This window comes from Xiphias gladius, chromosome 7 (assembly GCF_016859285.1).
Source record: "Xiphias gladius isolate SHS-SW01 ecotype Sanya breed wild chromosome 7, ASM1685928v1, whole genome shotgun sequence".
Classification (NCBI taxonomy): domain Eukaryota; kingdom Metazoa; phylum Chordata; class Actinopteri; order Istiophoriformes; family Xiphiidae; genus Xiphias; species Xiphias gladius.
In genome coordinates, this window is record NC_053406.1 from 17,551,823 (window position 1) to 17,578,452 (window position 26,630).

A 26,630-nucleotide genomic window follows, 5' to 3' on the forward strand; every position below is an offset into this window, starting at 1 on the left:
CACACCTTAGATGCCAGCTTTTTGTACTCAACAGTCTCATACATTTTAAAGCTAACGCCTTGACAGATTTTGGTAAGATTAAGTTGCCATTCATTCCGAAATGAAAAATGTGACCAATGAATTGTGCACCACAGAAATTTTGCTTAAATTTGGAGAGACAGTAGTACGTAATATTGACTTGTTAGCCAGCCTTCAGGTACTCTTCGACCTCTTGGCCCAAGAGAAGATGAAACAAGGATCCCTAAACATCAGTTATAGTGTAATATAAATAAACCTCCCCAGATTTTTCCTGTCTTGCAAAGCAAAGGGGAGAATGAAGACAAGTAAATGTCAGCAGGATATTCCACCCACGCAGTGAAATCATGCAGGGCTGTGTTTATAAATAGAGCAGAGTTAGGTGCTGGGGTCTGAAGGCCAAGTGAAATTCTAATAGATGCCAAAGGACAATCCTATGGAGACATCAAGCATCTATATTTGATTAGTTTCTCTTCTCTTCACTTCCTTCAAGCTATACATCAGCACTTTTTAGTATCCTGATTCAAAAGTACATTTTCTAGCCCTCAGGAGTCTTTATAAATCTTTTAAGATGTACAAATATATTTCAGAAACATACATTTAGTAGTGCTGGCTCTGTCCTCAACACAAGGACATCTGTGAGCCGATGGATATTTGAGAAGTGCTTAGCCAAACCCTCTGGGTCCTGAACAGTTAGTCATCATTCTGTCCTTACATCTGTTCATTTAAGAAAATTGCAAATGTGCAATAATTTAGTTTGCCTCCTGTCGTAATTCTGTATGATAAGCATCAAATGTAACTGTTTTTTTTGCTAGGGATTGGCAGTATTCAGACGTTATCAATTTTCTGTCTACCTGTCAGTGAGTCCATATTGATTCTTTATACTGATTGTCATAATTGTAGTTTTGTTACCTCCGCCAAGGAAGTTATGTTTTCATCAGTGTCTGTTTGTTTGTTTATTTTTCAGCAGGATTACGCAAAAAGTACTCAACCAATTTACTCCAAACTTGGTGGAGGGATGGGGCATGGACAAGGGAAGAACCCATTAACTTTTGTTGTGGATCCGGTTAAAGGCGTGGATCCAGCAATTTTTTTTATCATCTCCCTTAACATTATAACATAAGGCAGCCAGCAGCATTCAGGAATGCTAACACCTGTTGCCTTTCGTGTCTACTATTAACGACCTAACATGTTTTATGACAAATAAATCCTTTGTTATCAGACTACTTCCTTTTTCTTTTTCTTTTTCTAATACTGACTGAAGTGTAGGGTTATTTGTCCTTGGCGTTGGTATGCGCTCTACTAAATGCCATTCTAGTTCAATATATTATTATTACCCCTAAGTGCTACAAGGATAATTGTCATTAACAATTAATCTGTTTATGGCTTTTTTTCGACTAATAAGTAGCTGTTTTGTACATAAAAATTCAGGAAAATTAACCCAAGGAATGACCATAAACCAGAGAAAATCAGCAAATCATCATATTTTAGAGGCTGCAACCAACATTGTCACTTAATCTGGAGATTATTTTCTCAATAAATGTCTGATTGTGAAAAAATTCCCATCACAATTTCCTTTGGCCCAAGTCAATGTCATCATATTGCTTGTTTTTTCCAATCAACAGAAGAAAAGCATCAAATCATCAGAGCTGACAAACTATAACTGGTTTTTTGTTTGTTTGTTTTTGTTGTCATTTTTGCCTGATAAATGATTTGATTAGTTTTTGATGATCAACTAATCAGTTACTTGACTAATTATTTTAACACTAAGATCTTGATTGTGACAATTTCATAGAATCCTTCTTTCCCATGCCACCCTTGGCAATCTCAGGGATGGTAATTGATCAGGGTTGCAACTCATAAATAACTAATTAGTTAATCTGATTATTTTGTGGCTTAATCAATCAATCATTTGGTTGCTTGTTTGCTTTGATTAGTTTGTCTACTTTAAACTCAAAACATGTTCAGTGCAGTATAATTTAAGACAAGGAAAAGCAGCAAATCCATACATTTGAGAAGCTTGAACTATGAAATGTTCAGTCCATTAATCTCTTAATGGCAACAGAAATTTGTAAATTTCCTGACCCTGATGAGGACAAGATGACTGAATGTCTTTGGTAAGGTAAATACAGCTTGGTCTACTAGATAAGCAACCCTGTCTCCTAGAAATTACGCTTCTATACAACTAAACTGCAACAACAAATACGTTTTGTAGGAAGTGTATTCGCTGGCTGGTTGAGTTGAGTTGTGCCATATGTTTTGATTTTGGTTTTAAAAAAAAAACAAAAAACAAAACCTAAACAATTAACTGATTGTCCAAAAAGCTTGACTAATCAATTAATCGATTTTTTTTTTTTCATGCAGCTCTCCACTGATCAGTAAACTTATGTGACATAACATAATCAGAACTATGCTGTTGTATTAATAAGAATTCCTTGGTTTGCACTAAACAATAAGTAATCAATTTTGCCTGCCTCAAAGACAGAAGCTCAAATGAGCACAGGAAATCTTGACCCTGCAACTTGGGGACATAATTTCTTTTGTTTCTGCAGTCCTCTCGTCCCCTTTTCCAGTGATGATAAGAGTCTATAATTTTCTTAAGGTGACTTGAAAGAGGAGACTCGTGGTAAGTCACCTTTGCTCAGTAATATACTAAAAATGTGTAATATTCAGAATCATCATTTGTTTTTGTGCAGCCGTAGTAAAGGCGTGGGATTATGGGCTACTGTTGGTAGCTGTTGGTAAGTATAGACTTGCTGGGGGTGTATGATGAGGAAAGTATCCAGAGCATTGTCAGTGCTGAGATCACAACGTGAAAACACCACCACCTTCTCACAGGAACGCCATGTTCCAGCCTATATACCCCTAATCATGGCTGAAGTGTTGCTTTGCAGGAAACCTCTTTGATTCTTTTTAGAGCGAGAGCTCCAGAAATGAGCTTTCCATCCAAACTGACACTTCATAAAACCTAACTCCAGTGCTTGTTGTGGTCAGTCATGTTCTTTGTGGTTTAATCTGTTGTGGTTATTAATTCCCACAAGATGGAAGTAATGAAAGAACTCATGCTTAGCAAAAAAAGAAAATAACTGTCTTTATTCTGTGCAAAGCAGCTGTAAGACAAAAGCATATAAATGAAGCTTTTAAGTGTTTGTAAGCTCAACCAGTGTGTGGGTGTGTCTGTGTGTTTTTTTTATTCAGTCGCACACTTCCAAGAAATTTGGAACACACAAATATTGGCACATGCGCACACAGAACGAGGCTATACCTCCTCAACACTGCTGCTTAACACTCAGATCTACATAGATTATTATCCAAGAAATTCTAGGGCTGTAGTGCTTAAAGACTAGCATTACATTTCATAGGAACCACATTTACACTGTGGCAGCTGTTTGTGTGTGTGTAATGTGAACAGTGTATCATATATGATATTAAAAAGAAAAAAAAAGGGGGGGGGGCAGCAAGATGGAAGTGTGAATGTTATTTACTGCCATGCTGGAGATTATTGAGCATCAGCCCGTCTGTATCTTTTTACCACTTAACATTTACAATGATCTTTTTTTCTTTTGCTGTAGAAGTGGCAGCAATTCTCTTGCCGTTATTGGGATAATATAGAAGGAAAACAGTGTTACTTGCACATAGAAGCTGATGCAGGTAGATATTAATGGCTGATTTTACGTAGCCACAGATCCGTATTTGCGAATATCTTGGCTGATAAGTAATTTTAAAAAATGCACGTAAAGAGATGCAAATTTGTCTTTATCAACGTAAGCTCATCACAACCAAACAGACTAGTAACAGTGTGAAGGGTTTGTGGGTCCCTTAAGTGTTGATTTCATCATAAGGTGCTCATTTACTTGTAAAATTTACTACTTATACTACTTATAATTTTGGAGGATGCAATTTGTGGTGCTGTTGAACTGTATTGCGTTAGACAAAGAGGTGTGTCTAAGTCTACCCTCATTGATACAGTTGATACTCTCTTTACTCTATACTCTTTAACACAGATTCAACAAAAACTGAATATTGAAACTGTCATGAAGGTAGGATTTATTGCAGAACTGTTTTATTAGACTGCATTAGGTTTTAGCCAGGTGTTCATAATAAACTGCCAGCTATTGTCTCACATTCTACAGCAGATTACAAGAAGACGTGAAACAAAGGTATTCAGCTGGACTCGAACCAGGTTGCTAGTAAATGATTAGATTCTTATCCCTGTCTGTAACCAAGTCAGTAAAAGTCAGAGTAAATGAACAATAGTCACAAACATTCTCCATTGTCACTGCTAACCATTGTAAATGAATGGTTGCAATTATTCTATTGCTAAACAAATTTTAGTTGTTGCATTTGTGAAACGTAGGTTTAAAGTTCTTATCCCGGGTTGCAGCTGAAGAGAGTCCGGGCAGTTGGAAGATAGCAAAAACAGCCCAACATTTTGCCAATTACACTTCTTCATTGTCTTATGCTTACTCAATATCAGTTTTATTAAAATTTATTCTATTGCCTAGGAGTGACTTAAGTCCAAGGGGTGTTTAGCCTAGCTTAGCACCAAGACTGGAAGTAAGAGGAAACTGCTTGCGTCTGACAAAAAAAAAAAACACCTTCTAAGAACTTCAAAGCTACTTAGCTGACAGCTTTTAGTGAAAAGTGAAATATTTTGGTTCCATGACAACTAAGCAAACATCATTCACTGATGAAGGCTGAGAGATGCTGTTGAAAGCTCTGGAGAAAGATAGTAAGTGGACTTTGATTTAAGATTGTTTAAGGTTTAAACATGTCTGCTTTTCACTAGGGAAGTTATAGCTGAGGGTCAGAGCCTTTGCTGAATTACTAAGATTGTCAACTAATGTCTGAAAATTAGTGGTACGTAAATACATACAAAATTTCTTACTCAGTAAATTTTAAAAAACGTATTTAAGGGATCCTTATCAAAAACATTTATGACTATCAGCTGATATCGTGACCTGATGTTTAAACCCTCTAATATCAATATCAGTATCATCAGCAAATATCCAGTATTGGTCAGGCTGTAATACAGGTCACACAAATCTCTGCACGCTTCAGCAGTTAAATGAATCATGGTCTGGCATCACGGAGCCATCGAAATGATGATGAGACCCCTTTCTATACGCTAAACATCAGTCTATCACTGAGCCGGTGTCCAAGCCACAGACACTGACAGGGTGCTCTTACCACGAGGTTATGCTATAGGAAGCTATGGATCAACCAGACGGCCTCATTCTTATAGACTGTTTAGGTCGCAGGAAGGACACACAGGTGAGATCTTACTCAAAGTTGTGTGTATTGCGAGTGGAGAGACAGACTGATTGCTGTGAGTCTGTTCACTACCTGAATGCAAATCACAGTCCATAATAGTTCCCTTAACTTCATGAGTAAAGAGTTGCAAGATCTGTCTGTGTTTGTGTGACTGAGTGTGAGTGTGTACCTGTCTGTGTGTGTTTTACAGTGGTAGATGTGGAGTCGCTAGACAGTCACCTTTGCTGTAAAATCTGCTTTATTGGCACCTGAAAGAGCCAACAACCTGCAGTCTGTTGTCCTCGGGGGCAGGTCCTTGTGTATTGCTGCAAGTTTGAGGGGACTTGGAATGAGACGTCTGCTGAGGTAGGACAGATGTTCAGCCAAACGGAGGCTTTGGCAGCCGTAACCATGGTTACCAGATGTTCTTATCACACCAGTCTTGCACCTCTCAATCTTTCACAGTCAGAGAGAGAAAAGAGCTGGGACTGACTCTGTTTAGCCAAGAGGCAGTATTTCATGTTGAGCTCTCTCTCTCTCTCTCTCTCTCTCTCTCTCTCTCTCTCTCTCTCTCTCTCTCTCTCTCTCTCTCTCTCTTTCTGAAGGCTGAAGGCTGAAGGCACTGAAGCATTTCCTGCCACTTTTAATGGACTTCTATTCAACTTTCCAGCCCTGATCCACTTTTATAGCTCTGCCTTTCACTTCTGAAATCGTCACCGTTCACTTTACAGAAGCCATTTCTGTCCCTCTTTACACTGTCAGCCATGCAGCACAGTGTTGGTCATTACTTATACCCTCTGAGACATCACTGGTATTTGAATATGAATATTGCTCAAGGTGGTTTAAGTTTGAGTGTTTCTTGAGCTGTTGTGGTGATGTGTGTTTGTGTATGTGTCTGTGAGCTCTGTTGGCAACTAAGGGGAGACTTGAAGTTCAGCTTTGTACCACCACCACGGCCCCGCCCCTGCTCTCTATCCCTGAGCCTATATGTGCCCAAAATGTTTGTTGTGGTTTTCGGTGAGATTTAATGGCTGGGAGAGCAAAATAGTTTTGGGATGCCTGGGTAAAATGTGTGTGTTTCGGCACGAGAGGGTATTTTCAACACAAAAATGGTGGTTTTCTGCCACACAAACACTTCCAATCTGGCTCCAGGCTCACACAGCACAGAAAGCAAATGATTGAGGAGCAATACTCAACTTTACAAACATTTTTCTAAAAACAAATGAAACCTATCAGCAAATTTTAAGAGTCAGTATTTTAAAACCAGGTAGAATAAGTGAGATGACTCTGCCATTATCATGTAAATGACACTTGATTTAAGAAAATGTACTGATTTATTTATTCATATATGATTTTAACTCTGTATTTACATGTTGCAATGCACATTAATCCACACTGATTGTTTTAAAAACACCAAGGTCAGTGTGCTGGGGTTAACGTAACAGGTCATTTGTACCAGCACAACTAAACAAAACAAACAGAATTGGATAAAAATGTCAGTTGGTTGATTTCTTTCCTTGTAATATTAGAAAAACAAGATCTCAAGACTAAATAGTAAACAAAAGAACCTGATCAGGTTATTTGACCAAAAAAAAAAAAAAAATTAATTAAGGTCCATTTACAAGCTTTTTCCAGATCTTTCTGCCACATCTCTGTTTTCATGAGCCAACAGAGTTTGCTCAGTTTCTTTATAATAGTTTTTCTAAAAACAAGTGACACAGATCTACAAATTGTTTTCCAGTGTAGATGCACTTGTCTGAGGACTGTTCTAGAAATAAGTCAGTGTTTTACAACCAGGCAGAAAAAGTGTCATGAAGTCATGAAAATTGAACTTGATTTTAGCAAATGTATTTACTTGCTGTTTTACTTGCTTTTTAAAACCCTTCCTTACTGGTTGATTCTTTTTTTCTAATAAAAGAAAAGACTCACATCAAGGCTGTTGAAACACTAGGATCAAAAAAACCTTAACCTCAACGTCCACTAACAAGGTTTCACCTTTTCAGCACACATAAAAGGTAGTTGATAAGATATTCTCAACATGAGGTCCATTTAGTAGCTATTCTAGAGCTGTTCATTGTATAACACAGTCCTCTTCATCAGATTGAGTTTGTCCAGCTGCCATGGTATTATAAATGGTCAAATTTACAGTGGGGTCAAAGTCTGACACCACGAATGGAAAAGTGGTCTCTCTTTCTGAGCACTTTAAGGACTTTTTGTCTTTGTTGTCTTAAAAGCTGAGCTCAAACACTTACTAAATCGACCTTGAGGTGAAATAGTTTTGCTTTTTCCAAGGTCAAAATTTAACTTTCAGTCTCAACATTCCAAACGATGATTGTGTATGTGCTTATGGGTTCATGTGTACTTAACCCCAGTGTTGTTTTGTCTTCATTCACATCCCTCGGCTTCTATTTAGGATACAATGACAACGTCCTACCAACCTAACACAGGCACACACTCCCACCCATGACCTGTACTTGGCATAGCTTCAACACATACAAAGCTCAGGTGTGAGTTAATGAAATTATGGCTCTATGATCACACTCTCCTCGGCCCTGTGGACACACTGAGCTCTGCAATGTCATCCTGTGGAGAAACATACTACACCTCCACAGAGAACGTACTGTAAGGCATCAGCCTTCTTTCCTGCCTTTAGTCATGCATGTATTTGTTTTAATTTTTCTCAGTTAGTTTAAGATAAATGATATCCTTTTTATTGCTTGTAGCATAAAGCACACAGCATTATGCAATTAATGCATACTACACTGGGATTGGAAACTGGCAAATGTAATCTCCTCAGTGATGGATTTTGTGATTGTAATTTAAGACTTGTGAACTGGAAATCAAAACAACAAAGGGAATTATTTTGAAATGCTGTTCCTCCAGACTCCATCTTCTCTAGTATCCACTGCCTTCTCTGTATTTCATTGCTTTGATGGTTTTCTGTCACTTATCTCAGGCTCTGTCTTAAATTGGAGTCTGTCTTTCTCTCTCTCTTTCTTTAATGATGTGCTTGAGTGATGCTAATGATGGTTTTTACACTCCTCAGTCTCCCCCCCTTTGTTCCCCTTTTTCTTCTTCTCTCCATCTGCCCGTTTGATCTGTCAGAGAGACAGCAGAAAGAGATTTTTCTCCTTCGGTTATGAAACTCCCTCAGGGTGATTCTAAAGGAAAACTCGGATGACTTTCCTCATTTCTGCCGGCCTGGCGATGTGATGGATGGAAGTGTTTAAAAGGCTTGACTATTTCTGTTGGACTGCATCTGCGTGGCTCACAGTTAGCAGTCAGGAGGGAGTGTTTGGGTAACGGGATAGACGATGCAAAGGGTGAAATTGTGTAGGTGGCCCTTTTGAGATAGGAAGGTTTGTGTGTGTGGGGTTGTGTACTTATTTTATGTGCAAACAAGCGTCTGCACTTGCATGTGTGGTGCAAATGAGGTCTGGTGTGAAGGAGAACTCAATGTGACGCTCTGCGCAGCCATGACTGATTGCACTCTGAGCAAACTCTCTTGTGTTGGGACTAGGAGTCACAATACAAAAAAATCTGTTTTGTCTTTTCGTAATAAGCTCTGAAATTATTGGTTGATAAATCAATGAGTTGATGCAGAGATTTTGATATTTATCAAGCAAAAAATGTCTGGCTAGTTCCACCTTCACAGTTTTTTATGCATTATTTTAAATTGAATATATTTGGGTTTTGGAATATTTCACAGACAAAAAAAAAAGCCAATTTGTAGACTTTGACTTAGCATTTTTCATTATTTTCTTACATTTTATAAACTAAACAATCAACTGATTAATCTCAAAAACAATCAATGGATAAATCATTAATGAAAATGATTTTTGTTTACAGGACTATTAGTCAATACATTTTTTTTATTATTAACAATGTATCAAATAACTATATGTAATGTGAGAGTGGGTGCTCATTGGGACAAACTCAGAGAATAATCATCCAACTCTGCATTTCCCCTTAGCTTTATGGACCATTTAAGCATCTTTCAGCTCATTGTTTTGGTTTTATGCCCTGCAACTTCACTGTTTTGGTTCAATATCACTGTCCTCAACTTTGTTTCCAGCTGCAGCAAAAAAGCACTGCACCTAAAGTAGAATACCAAGTGGCATACAGAAAAAGTTAGGGACTACCTGGTGAACATGGTGGAGCATTTAGCAACTAAAAACATATATTCGACGTGAGTTGGTGGAGACCAAAACACAGCTAAAAAGTGAGTAAATATTGGACTATTTATTTTGCAGTATGGCTACCTGTAGGTGAGACATAAAGTACATACGTCTTTCAACTTTCTTGCATCAAGTGTCATTTTTTCATGACATTTTATTATGGTGATACAGTAGTTAAAGGTACACTGGAGTTTTTGATCACCAGTAATTGATATGAAGCAATGTTTCTATGAGTGGGTCCCTGTTTTGTTTGTACTGTACAGAAGACACTCGAGCATGCAGGCAACGCAATTTGCACCATGCCGTTGTTTTCACGCCATTTCGATGATCCAAAATTGGTAGCACACCAAAAAATGCAGCAGTGCACCAACAAAGGCAGGAAAGAAGACATGGTAAACACTGAATGATTTGCAAATGTTTTATCAGGAAGGACCTTTGTTAGACCTCACAATGTGTGTTGATGACTAACGCTGAATGTAAAAAATAACTTTTGTGTTTTGAAAAGAAAACTCTACAGTGCACCTTTAACCCTGCCTTGTTGCAGATTGTTAGAACTTTTCTCTCTCAAACAGGCCTTCATACTGTTTGTTCACAAACATTCTCTATTTTTTCCTCATGACAATGTAATCTCATCATCTTAATCTCCTCTTCACTGTATTTTCAGTTTCACATTTTTACTTTCTCTATTTCTGTGCATTGGATAGCAAAGAGTCTTAGTTCTTGACCCCTGCTACTTTGACCCCTCTGCATGTCTCTTTTGCCAGCCTTGTATAATCCATTTATACTGGTTCTACCCTATCATTCTTTATCTCTCCCTGCATTCCTCCATTGTGCTCTTAGATGGTGCTCTTAAATGCTACTCTCATCCTCCATTTTGTTCCCTCCTGTATTACTGTCCCTTGATCCTTGCAATCTTGTCTCCATCCCTCTATCCCACAGTCTTCATCCCCATCCATCCCTGTTATCCCTCCCTCATCCTCCCTTCCCTTCTTTCATCTTCTAAGCTGGTGCAGATGCTGCAGCCAGGTGTTTGATGTGTTGATCTGGTTAGCCAGCAGGTTAGATGGTCAGATAATCAAGACTTGGCCTCCACTTCCCATTCTGTCAAGGCTGTCTGTTGTTCCCAAGCTTAGACACATGTGCACTCACACTGTCTCAGAGACTGATTGGTATATACATGTACAGTAAAATAGTTAAAGGACTGTAGCTAGAAAAAGGGTTTTTGAGCCTTGTGTTTTGTTAAGCACTGACAGGCAGACAATTTAACTGCTTTGTAATTGGCACAGTAATACCCAAGCTGACAAAATACTTCCTGCTCTATTTATGACATTTGAACTGAGTTTATGACTCCTGCTCTCTGTTTGGTAACTGCAGGTTGAAAGTATGTCAGTGGCGATAGTCTTCAGACAAGAGAAAGGAGAGTGTCAGAAAGGGCTGTAGAAAAGATCCATGATGATTGTGGACTGAACATCACCATGGAAGCAGAGAGAAGGGACTGTGGGAAATGGAAAATTAGAGAAAGACGGACAGACTCATACACATCCACAAAAGAAAAACATTGGAAGTGTTTGAGTGTCAGTGGAGAAGATAACAGAAGAGTGACAGAGCTTGCAGACGAAAGCTTTAACAACACTGATGAGATATAACAAGCGAAGAATAGATTACTTGTTTTCATGTATGTGGAGAAAAACAGAGAAGACAGGGCTATCTGAGTCCTTGAAAGCAGTTTCCCTGAGCAGAATGAGAGAGATGGCGAGAGAAAGAGAGGGAGGTATAGATAGGAGAGAGAGCTAAATGGGAACAGGGTATGAGCACTTGAGACATGGGCTTCATCTATGAGTCTCTGTCATAGGGCTTCAAATCATTATATTCAGTGCTTGGAAATTGCTACCTTTTTCTCTCCTTCAGCCTTGAATGGCTCATTTTGTTTTGTAAATCCAGGGCTGTTTAATTACTGCAGGTGTTGGACTTTGTACAAGTGAAAGCATGTAGGAAATATGAGCCAGATAAATCTAGGACACTGCAAATCAGTTGCATGTCAGCAGAACATTATGTGACATTTATACTTGGAACTTTTTTGAACTTCATGACCTTGGACTGGTTTGTCTCGCCAGTTTGGCACTGAGCCAGTGGTAGGCAGGCAGTATTTGCTCTGAAACAGCAGTGGGAATGTGTGGGGGAAAAAAAAAAAAAAAAGGTTATGTTGGTGTTATCCTGGATAGAGGTGAGATGCAGTTTTCTCCAGCTCAGCTGTATCCTATAGCAGGGTGTGAGTGTGAGCTTGTGTGTGTTTGTGGCGGTGCACTTTTTCTTTCATTATCTCTGTTTATCTGTGATTTGTCTGCTTCAGCAAGGCAGAAAGGACGAGCAGGCTATTGCCACCACTGTAGTCCACTGTGTACAGCACTTGCCAAAGATTGGTGAGAGGTAGATAGATATCAGATCATTTTAAATAAATTGTTGCTACATTAAAATATTCTGTATCAAAAATATAGAGATAGTTAGACATTTGGGGAAATTTGCTTATTCACTTTCATGCTGCTAGTGCCTGACAACTAACTGTCCCCGGCAAGAAATAGTTCCAGCACTTAACTTTGCTGGGTGTTGTATGGATTAAACAAAAAGGAGATGACATGTTAATTTATGAGCTTTAAAGGTGCTGGTTTGCAGATTTTTTTTTTTTTAACCTTCAGACAGAGCCAGGTTAGCTTTGTCTGTTTTCTTCCAGTGTTGATGCTGAGCTAAACTAAAAGCCTGCTTATCTTACTCCCCGCAAAATAAAAGCAAATACGCATGCAAGGTCTACATTCTCAATGACCAGGGTTTTTGAACTTTTCTCTAAATATTTGTAAATGTTGAAAAATAATATTTAATGCCTATTGACATTTCCTAAAGCCCAAGACAAAGTATCCAGATACAGATGAGTCTTGTTTTATCATAATCATCAGTCCAAAATCTCAACACATTCAGTTTACAATCATACAAAACAGAGAGAAGCAGAAAATCCTGCTGAGAAGCTGGAATCAAGAGAGTTTTAAAACTGGTTTTCATTATACCTCTGATGTCCAACCAGCCAGGCCCCGTCCATTTGGAAACAGTGATATAAGTATCAAATGAACAAGGCAACCGCTTGAACACTTCATCAACATGGAGAATGTGTCAGAATATGTTGGTTTATGTCTCTAATGTTGTTTTTGACTCAACACATTTTTATCCACATCTAATTCTTCCTCTGTCTCCCTCTGCTCTCCATTATCAGGCTGCTGCTGACTTTGCCAAGGCCCACCTGTCTGAGGCTCTCCGCCAGCAGCTACTGACCTATGAACGGGACAAAGAGCGAGACAGAGAAAAAGACAAGGAGAAAGACGACAAAAAGGATAGAAGTGACCTTTCCTATCCTTCCATCCTGAAGCAGCAGATCCTGACATTGGACAGAGATATGCTGGACAAGCTGTCTGCCGCTTACAATGAAGCAGGTGTGTGTGTATTTGTTTGTTACATACCTCAACAGCCTGAAAAAATCACCCTGAACTGTATAAAACATGTACACATAACTATACACATTAGATATATAAGTGTATGGCAATTTCCTGCATTGGTTATGTCTTACTAGATGCTACACTGGTTCATTGATTAGTAAGGATCTAAATGTTAATTAATAAAGCACTAATTTGTTTGCAGTAATGTTTTTAAATGTACCCTATAGTGCTGCATGCAAACTATTATTTTCTACGCCACTGTTTCACTTGACTGTTGTTGAATAGTGACTGTCAGCAGCCCCAGGCCTTGCTTATTCAGCTGTTTAAATACAAGCTGATCCTCACAAGGCTTGTAGTAATTATCTCTGGAGGGAGGCAGGGAGGGAGGGGTGACGCAAGAGGGACAGAGTGATGGATCTAAAGAGGTAGGAGAAGGGTCAGAGGGAAGGATGCATGTGTAGAAGGAGGGCATTTTGCTGGTTTGGGCTATACAGTAGAGAGGATCGAGAGCCCTGTGCGACAGGGGAGAGTGATGAAGGGAGAGTGATAAAGTAGAAGGGCTGAGACAAAGGGTAAGGGAAGAAAGGAAAGGGACAAACAGAGAGCGCCACATTCAAAGGGTGAGGAGAATGAGAGCGTGGATACACAGGCTGATGAAAAAGACCGATCTGCATGAACCAAAACAAAGGAAGACGAGGGAGGGCAAAGAGAGAAATCTTGGGGGAGAGACGGAAGAGAACAGAAGGTCCCACAGCAGAATCATACGATGCAGCACATTCATAAACATTTTTGACCTTCTTCTAGATTCCATCACAGCTTTGTTCTTTAAGATTATGACAGATAAGTTTATAATAGGTTTTGTAAACATCAGAAAGTTAGTAGCAGTAATGGAGTGGTCCAGCAGAGTAATGAGCTCCATGTGGTTTTTCATCCACCTTTATTCATTTAACAAATACTACAGGTAGAAAATGCAGGAGCATAAGAAATTGGAGGAGGCCAAGACCAAATGTTAACAGTAGTGATTTTTTTCTATGGCAGGAACATTATTGGCTTATTGAACATGCAGGGGAGAAAGACCTGAAATATAGATTATAAGATGATTACATGGACTAACTGTACTGACATGCTGCGACCTCAAGAATGAAGTGTTCCTGTGGACAGTCAGTTTTCCTTCCAGTGCCCCCGATTACACTAACTCAGAGTAAAGAGGGGAGAAACTGAGACGCAATGAAATCTTTTTGGTTAATGGAGTAAATGATGACGGAGACATTAAGCAATGTCAATCCTTAAAGGGAAATTCTTGTTCCATATAAACTGGGTTGAAAGTTTCAAACTTTTTGCTATCATAGCAATAGATATTTATAGTGCTAAATGCTAAATGCTGAGATCTCAGAACCGACAACAAAACAAACTCCCAGCTAAGCCAAACTCATTTGTAAGATAAAACTAATCTGAACGGTAAAATTATTACCTAAACATCCATCACAGTTTACAGATCGACCTCCTAGTTCATGTTTTACCAACATGAACTTTTTTTTTTTTTGGCCATTCATTCATTTTGGGCTTTAGACAGATAAATTACAGTAGAAACCTGAGGTGAAATTAGGGGGGAAGATGACACTGATGATGCAACAAAAGTCACAGGCCAGATTTGAATTAATTGACGACCTAACCACAAGACCAATAATCGATATAAACTGTTAGCTTGTCTGCAACCTGTAAGATCATCTGACCTCTTCTGTTTCTTCCCCCATCTGAAATTGTTGCAGCAACGTCACAGTATTCCCAGATCTCTGCCATTACTTTGAGTTCACTGTTATCACAGCTAATAGAAATTCTGGCCAAAACTATAAAAAATAAGACCCAAGATGTAATAAACTGGAATTTTCCGTAAAAATAAGAAACAAGGGGAAAGGGAAAGCAGCAGTTCACGATGACATTTAGAGTCTGAACAGTGTGTAGCCTAAATGAAAACCTGCACAAACAGCTGATACTGTATGTGACTCAAATGTAAGTTGTTGAGGGGGTCAGTGGTATGAAAGGGCCATTGAGAAGGCTTCTCGTCCCCATGAGAATGATGGGTCATATGATACACTGATTGTTTGAATTGAATTAAAATCTCACGACCTGGAGCGCCCAGTCTGGAGACAACAGCTGATTATTACCTCTCAGAAAAGGGTAATATGCTGCAGCTGCATTACCTCTTGTTACACTCACCTGCTCTTGACCTCTTTGTCTCATTTTATCCTTATCCTTCTCTCCTCTGCTGCTTCCCCAGCTGCAGATAAGCATCAGCTCTCTGATCTATGTTGCTCTCAAAACAGCCACCAAGTAAATCTTCCCTCCCGATCCGTTTGCCTATTTCTTTTCTTAAGCTACTTGACCTGTTTTCATCCAGTGTCATACCTTCTTCTCATCCCTTTATATATCTATTATCCATTTTTTTTTTTTTTTTTTTTTTTTGACAGCACAGCAAGCATAACTGGCACTGAGCTTATAGATAAACCTACAGTCAAGCTCCATTACAACAGAAATGCGTGTGTCTTGTCTAGTCCTGTTTTGGCATTAGCCAGTCAGAGATTGAATGTGCTTTCTTTCAGCATCTCAGGGAGAGGAGGTCTGCTGATCAGGTAATTGTTGTGCATTCTTGTCCCTGTATCTGATTAAACAATCGCAGCATTTAGGGTGCACAGCTCCCTGCTTTCTGTCGTAATCGGGGCATAAATTAAGATGGCAGGGAAGGAAGAGAGAGGGAAAATGGAGAGATACACTCTCAATTCAGCTCCCAGTCCCCAGGACAACAGCATATCAGATTTACCCCCCTGTTCGTTCATCCCTCTGTTGTTTATCAGCAAACAAAAGCTCGAAAGAAAGATAAGGGAGATGGGACTTTGATGGAATGCCCAGGAGCTTAGAGTCTGTTACGAAACGGTCTCCTTAATGCGATGTGGTATTCTGCTGGTACTAACCTCTCTCAGCACACATTTGCACCCTCACAAGCACACAAAAGGTCCCAGTGGTACTTTAGTCCAATATTCAGTAGTTACTGTTGCAAGCAGCAATATACAGACCAGACTGTTTGCAATGTCACCTTGCATAAAGGGTTATTTTTTTTATGACATAAAGGATGGGAATGTTTGAGTTTAGAAGATTTTAGAGATTAGTTCATGGAAATTGTGCAAAAATATTTCTGGGAAAACACTTTGTTCCCCTGATATATTTTGTGCACCATCATCAAACTTCAAGAAGAGAAAAGTATACCTCTAAATATGTAGGATATTTTTTTTTACAAAGCAGGAATTAAACATACTGTATAGTGTATTTATTCGCTGCAGTACGAAGTGCTTTCTGTTTTATAGACATAAAACAGTGAGAGTGTAGAGACTGAGCCCTCTTAACAAACACAGCAACATGAATACACATGGCATCATTTCAATGTCAAATTGGCAAAAGGCTGAACTGCCAGAAATCAGGATATTTTAGAAATCAAATATCTTCTGGAAGGAAAGAAATATTTATGCCTCAGTAATACAACAGAAAGTACTGGTATTGGTGCCAAACTATTGATATTTTTTGCAAGAAAATGTATCAGTATTAAAAAAAAATGGTCATCAGGCTGTTTCCTGAACAGCCGGAGACAATATGAATGTTCTCAAAACACACCTGTTTTCTTTAGCTTTCATCATTTAATTCTCTTCAGAGTGAAGCTTCATTTTGTTAAATACCAGTCATTTTGTCGTTGCTTTTGGAAACTTTGCATTTGTTTGCCGTCGTTATGATTTTAGCTGAAAGTTGATGTCGTTTTTAGTGGTGTCTGTATTGCTTCGAGTCATTTCAGGTTCGTGTTCTGACTCCAGTGATGTTAATCTTTGTTTAGACTATTGTTTTTCTCTGTGAAGTGTTTGATTACTTCAAAAAGAAATATACATTACATTCCCCTATAACTAAATGTTTGTCCACTCAAAGTATGTTTGCAACAGTTTGTTCAAATTCTGAAGTGTTTCCTCCTTTAGTTCACTTTGTTTGGGGACCAGGGAACGACACCATTTGACCTGTAGTTGCACCAAATAATGACGCCAGCACTGGTTTTACTACCCCAGTTATGTAGACAGACTGGTATCAAACTTGTCACTTTTGAAAGTTATAGTAAGGTATTAATTTATTTCTTTTTCCTGACTTTAATGGGTAATCACTATAGTAACTAGTTCCACACTGAGTGACTCCTTCCCATCACGTGGTTCAAACTCCAGGTTTCTTATTTAAATGGTGAAAGATCAGAGCAGTTCTTAAATAATTCAGATTATCTGATTCACTTGACAGTAGTGAATAGATCCCTTTGATTCACCTTTGGAAATGCACCGTGAAGCTACTGCAACATGATGTAAAAAGTGAGCTTAACTTTGCCCTGATAGACGGGCTAGAGGAACATAACAATTCTCTGGTTCTGTACTGTGATACTGAAACCCCAACTGGATCCACTTGCTGTCAGTGAGGATTATCATTAACTGAAACCGATGGCTGTTCTTTATTTGTGCATGTCGCTGTCTGGTTCACTCACTCAAAACACTGTGTGTTAAAGAACAGGTTCCAAAGAGCCACTTCAGAAAGCTGGTGTACACAATAAAGCATTTGAGTATTTAGCTGCACAATAAAACCATGATCAAGAAACTTTTTCATTGACTGTTTTCAGCTATGTAAACTTTACCGGTTTTTCCATCTGATACTGATCCTCGCATATCAGATAAGGACATAGTGTATTTTTGGTCCTGTTCTAAATTACTACATAAAAGTGTATATCTGCAGGATACAAAAAGACAAAATGCTTCCCAGAATCAAGTTCAGTTAAATTAAATTTAATTAAACTAGATGCAAAAAGATTTTTAAAATAACCCAGTTTAAAGGTTTACCAATGTGCAGTATAGATATAAGTGGACTGGAAAATGTGTAGCTTAAGGACATGAACACAATGTTGATTAAACATTTGACAAAGACCCAGCATGTTCGACATCTGAGAGACGACAGTTATTGTTGTATAACAGCTCATCATTGCGGTGGTTTTTGGCAAATGAATTTTAAATTACCAATGCCTGAGCTTCCTGAACTCACAAAGGAGACATTTTTTTAAAAGCAGTTCCTGTTCACTGCATGACTGCAGGACCATTCATAGCTAAAAGAAAAACACAAAGATGGTGAGTTTTATATTGTCATGAATTCTCTATCATCTCAAGCAAGTTTTAAGTCTTTGCAGGTTTGATGTTGGATTCAAAAGTGCTCTAACTGTCTTTCCTCGGTATGTAAAAGTCAAGGATTTCCTCCAAGATTTTTGTGTTTAAAGTTGTTGAAGTGTGTGAGGCACAAAGCTTTTTTATTTTTCTGCACTCACTTGGTTGGGTGAAGAGGAAGGAGATTGGGAGATTGATTATCATAAAGAGAAGCTCCACCAACTTACTGGTCTTGAGGAGTACTACTGAATGTGTGGAAAAAAAAGTTTGGGTTTTTTTCCCCCACATATTTTCACATAAAAAAAAAAAACTCTTTTTTTTGGCTCCAGATGGAGTTTATCCAAGTCTGATGAATCGCAGTGGTTGGAGCTGAAGACTACAAGTATAAAAAAAAAAAAAGAAAGAAATATGCGGATGTAGAGTTCTAAAGAAGTTAGTTAGGGAAGACAACCCAGACAACTGTCGGCAGTCAAGTAGCAGTGTGGATAATGCAGGCACCAGATTTTGACAAAGAAGAAGAATGCATGGAATAAAACAGACAATATCTCTGGCGCATCATTTATTGATCCATCTCGAGTCATACATTGTTATAGGACTGCAGTGTTAAATTGGTGGAATAGTGTTTAAACCATTTCCTGACCCTCAAGATTGACTTTGTCAGTGTTGCCACAACCACCTTTCATAATTAGAAGAGATAGTTAGATCCATAGGCCTCTCAAATAATGTGCTTTGCCCAGATTTGACCAGAATGTCACTATAGTTTATTAAACAATTACCTACCTTCCTATTGTGCATCATAGCATTTCTAAAAAGAAAGAAGGAACACTGGAGTAATTAATGGGTGGTTCAAATGTACACTGCAGCCCAAGGCAAAATCTCACGCTGGGCTCCAGAAAGGGTGAAGCTGGCCTCAAGGCAGCGAATTATTTAGAACAGAAAGAAATGAATTCAATAAAAACTGTACATTATAGAAAGCAGCGGTTGTCTAAAGCTTTATAGTGACATAGTATGCTAATTCAGAGTGTTGCAAAGACTTTAGAAAGCAGTCCAAAGTGATGCACATGCTAAATATAGTCCAAGGAGGGTAGATAAGATTCCCCCAGGATGACGGCTCCTGGGGGAAAAGGTTTTGACGCTTTAGGTGGACTAATGGACAGGTAGTGCTTTTTAGAAAGGCAGACAGTGAGCTGGGTTGAGCAGGGTGGTGGCAGTCCTGCCCTCACATTTTTCGCCTAAATGCCAAGCAGCTTGGTTAATAACATAAATCCATGTATTCTGGTGTTATATGAACACTTATGCTCGCCAGAATTATTGCGAGCACAAACACAGTGTCTTTGCTAACTCTGAGAGAGTGAATCAGTGCAATGATACAAATTGGAGTGGGAGACTAGCTGGGCCTGAGATCCTATTGGGGAGTTGAAGGTGTGCCTGGCCAAGCTAAGCCAATAATTAGCATGAGCACGGGGTGCATTCGGGCCATGGTGCCATTTTAATAGGGAACGCGGAACGTGTACTTGGCATGACTGGGCTAATTGGGGTAAGGTGTGCTAGCAAGGCACCTCAATCCATTATCTCTATCGCCATGGGAACTGGATAAGGATAATTAGCTGGACAGCATGGCAGAGTGCAGCGGCAGCTATAGGCACAAACAGCAGGGTTAGGAATGCATACAATGGTGAAACAAATAGAAATGGATTTTTCACAAACTGTTTAAAAGATTTAGTAAGACATTTACAATTAAGTGGCAGCAATATTCCCTTCATTCATCTTAGCAGGGCTTCAAGCTGGTGCTCTTTGTCATACTCCTTTTCTGTCTCCTTTTTTTTTTTTGTCCAATTTTCTGTTCGTCACCTTTTTTCTCACCCAGAGCTATAACGGGGAATAATAAAATCATTGTCCTGCTGAGAAGTAATCTCTTTCTCTTTTCTTTCTTCATATCTCTTCACTTCTCCTAGCCCCCCCCCTCCCACACACACACACACACACACACACACACACACACACACACACACACACACACACGCCCGCCCGTCTGTGGGGTCCAGGCCAGTAGGACCCCCCCCCCCATTTTCTCTTCTTTTTTTCCCCCCTCTCCTCTATTCTCCTCTCTCTCCAGCTTTGTCTTTGCTCTGTGTGAGCAGATGGCCAAACAGGCAGATCTGTTCTTTCTCTACAGGACTTTGGATCTCACACAATAGGCCTCAGATTCTGTAGTCCAGACTCTGTTCTGCCTGGCTGGGAGGCTAAACAAAGACAGGAAGGAGGAGAAGAAACGAAAGCATTGAGGAGAGTGGTACAAGGAAGAGAAGTTGCTTCAAAGAGTTTTTACATTGTCTGCAAACGGCTTCATCTGTTTCACTTAAGTGCAGGAGGGAAGTGTGTGTATTAGAGGAGAAGTGTTTTTTCCTTAGATTATTTAAGTTTTGAACAAAGTCTGCTATGAGTTAAGGTTGGCTGATATGACTATAGGTACTGTGAGTTGATATAAATTTGTTAGCTGTCACAGAAATTTTAAGCAGATTTGACTTTTAACACAGTACCTCTGTGTCGGTGGGTCCACCACTCTGGTCCAGACTGAAACACCTTAACAACTATTCAATGCATTGCACTGAAATTTTTTTTTTTTTTCTCTAGCACCATCATCTGATCAAATTTTTAATTGTCCAGTTCTCTGGTTTATGACCAAATAACAGCAAAAGTAATGACAATCCCATCAGCCACAGCTGTACTTTGTGCTAAATAGCAAATGCATGCTAACAGGCTAAACTAAAATGGTGAATAAGGCAAACATTACACCTAACTATCATCATATTAACATTGTCATTATGAGCTGATAGCCTGCTGCCGTTAGCATTTATCTCAAAGAACCACTGTACCATAGTACAGCCTCACAGATCAATGAGCACGGCTGTAGACTGTCAGTGTTACCTCAATTTGTCATGCATTTGATTTGCTGGACTGGCTGAAAAAGGACATCCCTGTCAGGTTATTTTATCCACGAAGGGTTTCTCAATTGTTTTTTTCAGAGAATTTGCTATATTACAATAAACATTGGCAGAAAATTACACACAGAGGATTTACACCATGTAACACACCAACTGTGATTCTCATCTGCTTCTCTCTCCACTGCCCTGCTCCTGCTCCATCTCCCTTTCTCCATCTTTTCCTGCTCCCTCCTGTTCCTCTCCCCTCCCTCTGTTTCAGGTACTACATGTCTGGTGGCCCTGCTGTCTGATAAGGAGTTGACGGTGGCCAATGTTGGAGACTCACGCGGAGTTCTTTGTGATAAAGACGGCAATGCCATTCCTCTGTCGCATGACCACAAACCTTACCAGCTCAAAGAGCGCAAGAGGATCAAGAAGGCCGGTGAGAAAACAGCTGCAGTCTAGACCGATAGACTTTTCTCAACTGATTTTCTGAGCAGTGGAACAAGGCTTTAGCTAAAACTTCAGGGGACATCAAAACTCAGATTGTTGTCATGAAAGCGTTAAAATAAGTCCTCTTATGATCAAAGCTTAGCACCATTATCCTTTTTTCGCACATCTTGTGTCTCTGTGCCCAGGCTGACATAAAAACCTAGTGACTGCTAACACAATCTGTTTCCGGAGCAGCACGTTATCGAATGCAGACAGACAGTGCACAGTATTTAAGGTGTAACTGTAGGCATAATTCTCCCTCCTACCCTATCTGCATACTCTGTGTGCTGAGGAGAGTGTGATGGCAGGTTGCCAGATTAGTGAGTGTGGTCACTGTTAGGGTAGCCCACCATCTCCATCTAATGGCCTGACTGGGCAGTGAAAAAAGACCTTAGAGATTTAGTTCGCAATATTTTATTTCTTACTTATTGGTGTAAACTGCTTGCAATTGTGAAACTGCAGAAGCTCAGATTACCTACTGTTTCTAGCAAACGTCAGTATCTGTGTGTGTGTGTGTGTGTGTGTGTGTGTGTGTGTGTGTGTGTGTGTGTGTGTGTGTGTGTGTGTGTGTGTGTGTGTGTGTGTGGACTTTGGGCTTGTAAACTAATAAAAACTCCTTGTACAGTAGCCTTCTCTCATACAGTAGCATTATCTTGTTACGGTTGTGTTTTCCCTCCTCTCTCTGACACATTCATGTAAACACTTATACTCAACAATAGTTAATGATAGAAACATCACCCCTACACCACAGGTTCCCCCGGTAGAGCTGATGAACTGATTAGATTTTGGAGAAACTTGCTGCATAAAGTTTCACATTAACAAGGGAAACCTGATTTTCTTGGAACTGTTGTTAATCTTAAAAGCTAAATTAAGTGTTGTCTATACACTCCTCATAGACAGGCGAGTAGGACAAAACGAAATCGTGCAGAAGAAAGTTAAAATTCACTCAATTTCTCTATACTAAGTTTATTAGGTGATTAACAACAAATGTTTCAGTCGTAGACCTTCCTCTCGCATCAGACTCACAGTATGAAACAACATCATCATCATACTAGAACTGCAGGCAGCAACAGCCAATTAAAAAGGAGTCAAATCACAGACACTTGAGATAATTTTACCATCAATAATTGATTTTTTTTTTTTTTTTTTAAATCCCTTTAATTACACTAACTGTGTGTCTTAAAATCCACAGAATACAGTGGAAACGTTTTTAGGAACGGTTGAAATGTATAATATGTTGTGTAATTTCAGACAGTTTACTTAATAGTTTGTTAATGATTAATTATTTAAGATTGGTATTTTTAATAATTGAATTTCCCGTGATATTTTTCTAAGCTTATGAAGATTATTTCCAGTTTTTTTAGACTAAGATTCATTGTTGACTTATCCTCATCCCCTATTTGATTTAAAATTTTTATTTTTATTGTTTAAATAAATCACTGATTTTGTATTGCCTGACCAGTGTTTTCTATTTCCCTTTTCTGTTTCATTCTGTATCTTTAAGATACATTGTTGGTGTCATATTAGGGAATTTTTTTTTTAATCTATTGTTGATGGTGTAATTGTCTCGGGTGTTTATGATTCCACTCCTTTTGACTGGTTGTCGCAGCCTGTGGATCTAGTACACAGATGCTGTGTACCGTCTACTTGTGAGTTTGATAACTGACGGAGGAATTTTCAATAAACTTAGTGCTGACGGTGTAAAGGAATGAAAACTAACTGAATACTGAAAGAAAATGATTTTGAATAAATACAAGCCATTGGTTATGAGTAGACAAACAAAGTCTAATTATAATGTGAGGGCAGAAATGTTTGCTAATTAATGCATTTATTAGCTTAACTACTACCCTCGGTAGTTAACTGCATAGGTTAATATCTCATACTGCTTAAGAGAGGCATTAGGAATGTGGGAAGTCTCTCTTGTTTCTATTTAAAGTTTGTACATAACATTTCCTAATAATTATGTCAAAGCAGCTAAAGAGGCAGTGCAATTCCCTGCTTGCAAATCTGTTGAAGCCATAGAGGACACGCAGCTGTACGTGCAGGATGTGACATGAATTGAAATCTTTCCAACATCAACAATTGGTTCCATGAGCATTAACGGTGAGCACTAGATGGGTGAAAACATGTCAGTGGCACTGAATCATATTATTATTTCCACTTTGATGTGAACACAGCGTCCGCAGACTGAGGAATGAGGATTGAGGAAACATGCTGCCAGCTGGTTCAGAGGAACAAAAATAATCTGTTATCTACGTGTTATAATGTCCTATCTTCATTATTTCTCACATTCTTTCCAACACTTCCCTTTTCCTCTCTTGTCCTCCACCTTTTTTTTTTCACTTCCCGCTGCTTGTTTTATCCTTTTTCCAACCATTTTTCCTCTGCCTTCCTCATCAGGTGGTTTCATCAGTTTCAATGGCTCTTGGCGCGTCCAGGGCATCTTGGCCATGTCCCGTTCTCTGGGCGATTACCCTCTGAAGAACCTCAACGTGGTCATTCCTGACCCTGACATCATGTCCTTTGACCTGAACAAGCTGCAGCCGGAGTTCATGATCTTGGCGTCCGACGGCTTGTGGGACACCTTCAGCAACGAGGAGGCGGTTCGCTTCATCAGGGAACGGCTGGACGAGCCTCACTTCGGTGCCAAGAGCATCGTCCTCCAGTCCTTCTATCGTGGTTGTCCTGACAACATCACCGTCATGGTGGTCAAGTTTAAGGACAAGGCCAGCGAGCAGTAGACTGTCCATCTATCACATCCAGTATCTATATTGTATCTGAATTTAAGTAAGAATAGGCTGAAGATGAAAGATTTAAAATCCGAGCCCAAAATTTTTTGAGCAAGAACTATTTCTATCACAGATATTTACAGAAGTCAGCCCTTCAATGCATCAACCACGCCCCCACAACCTTTACTTTTACTGCTGTGAAAGTGACACTTGTAAGAAGATGTCTTTCATTTAGGCTTAGCCATATCTTTGAGACATGGTAATGCGAGCTTAGTTACTGTTATGCAAATAAACAGATTTGGCTTTGTGCAGCTAAGGGGAACACCCATGAGTCTGCACACATTTCTGTGTATGACTGTGTGCGTGCGTGCGTGCAGTTGAGAGGAGAAACAGTGATAGATGTCTGTCTTCATTTGATCACATTAACCACCAATTCATTGTCTAGCCAATAACGAGATTTAAGGTATACATGATAGCATGGAGTTCCACTTCCATATTATGTCAAACTTGATGTCCTTCACTCCGTGTGACCACTAATTGTATATTTTTAGTTTCCTAACTCTGTGTTTCCCCATCACCTAACTGTAATGACGTCTACCAAGTGACTGCACTGAAAATTCTGTCGTTTAACACGTTGGCAGGTTACTTTTTTTCCCTCGGTCAAACTCGTCACTTGTGCGAATCATTAATCTGAATTAATTCCCTTTATTCATAAACAACACAAATGATAATATGCCTATGCTTGTTCACCATATCACCATTCATATTTTACAGCAATAGAATGGATAACATTGTTATATCAAACTCCCCGAACGTGAGAATGAATGAGGTGTTTATTCTTGAGTTGCCCAATTTTGAAAGTTTAGTCTTTGAATGTTGTAGTCCACTTAAAATGATTGCTGTTCGTTTCTGTGCTGATAAAGACTCATGTCTGTTTTGATTGTTGATAACTTTAATGAACTTAAAACTGAGACTAGTTTGGTCTCTTCGACTACTCTGTTCACCCCCCACTTATCAGGATCCGTATAACTACTGATAATGTAGTAACCGTTGGATAATGTTGTAGCTCGTCAAAGTGTAATGAAGTGTTAGGCTAAATGGGTACAAAATGTAACACAATCTTTTAAAGAAATACATTTCCAGATTATGTAGTACTATTGTAGTAACATCACATTATGACACAAACTGCTAAATATTAAATTTATTAATTCAGTTATATGATTATCTAATAACATTGACTGTTATTGTATAAACGTAAGAAAAAGTAATAAATTCAGTTATTGCAATATATAATAATTGAAGAAGTAATAGTGATATTAATTTTACATTATCTAGGAATTTACTTGAGGATATTAGATTTACAACCCTTTTAAACAGGCTTTAATTACATTTTGACATGCTATTCTGTTCTGACCTTTCCTACATTATCATTTACTACAGTCCACATGATATAAATATACTGAAACTGACAACTTACTGTTGAAGTGTCTTGTATTATAGTCATATTCGTGAGGAGAACATTCCTTCATCATTACTGTTCGATCTCGGTTTCCCTGAACTGTAACTCAAAATGTAACAAGCCTTTTGAATGAAATGCGTTATTGTTGCCTTATTTTTGTAACTGTTCATTTCCTGTTCTGAAGTCTGCTGCCAAACCTCCGTCTCGGTTCTTAAAGTAACGTAGTCGATCATACCTTGCCCACTGCATGGCCTCAGTGTCATACCTTGTTAACTCACGTGTAGAATAGCATTGTTGCAAGAATGTCTCTAAGAGACATGAAACTGTAAGATGAATGTACATACTGTCCTCATGTTAGTATCAGCCCTCCACTGTTCATACAGCAGGGAAGAAAGCAATGCGCCTGTTCCTGGATTGATTAACTTCAGAGATATATATACTAGATAAAACGGTTTGTTTGTGCTTTTTCAGTTCACATCCTTCCTTGATGATGTACGTTACAGAATGTTTATGTGGCATTTGTACTTGTTTTTGTTGACTTTAATAAACTGTAAAGAATTCAGAAATTTTAAGATGTAAATCAAAAAGGTAACAGTAAAATTATAAATGATCGTATCGTTTTCTGTATTGTGTGTGTGGGTTTTTTTTTTTTTTTTTGTAAGGAAATATACATAAAAAGTAACTTATACAGATACAGCATAGAGACAACAACAGACATAAAAAGTAAAAGAGAAGAAAAATGCCACACACATACTTACCAAAAACATAAAACAGCCTTAACTTTACATGGTATATATCTTGGCGACTCAATATTGATTATCAGAAAAGGAATAGTAATCACGATAATTGAGATGAAAGGCTTCTGTTAACTGTATGCTA

At 38.8% G+C, this 26,630-nt stretch overlaps 1 protein-coding gene across 1 annotated transcript in view; it reads left to right on the plus strand.

The window, feature by feature from the left end:
* The window catches only part of ppm1lb (protein phosphatase, Mg2+/Mn2+ dependent, 1Lb), a 49,446-nt gene extending 23,075 nt beyond the window's left edge, over positions 1-26,371 (plus strand). Inside the window, exons 2-4 of the mRNA XM_040130027.1 lie at positions 12,706-12,922; positions 21,352-21,513; positions 23,964-26,371. Coding sequence (XP_039985961.1) covers positions 12,706-12,922; positions 21,352-21,513; positions 23,964-24,304 — 720 coding nt within the window. The 3' untranslated portion in view covers positions 24,305-26,371. The remainder of the gene's footprint in view (positions 1-12,705; positions 12,923-21,351; positions 21,514-23,963) is intronic.
* The last annotated feature ends 259 nt before the right edge of the window (positions 26,372-26,630 follow it).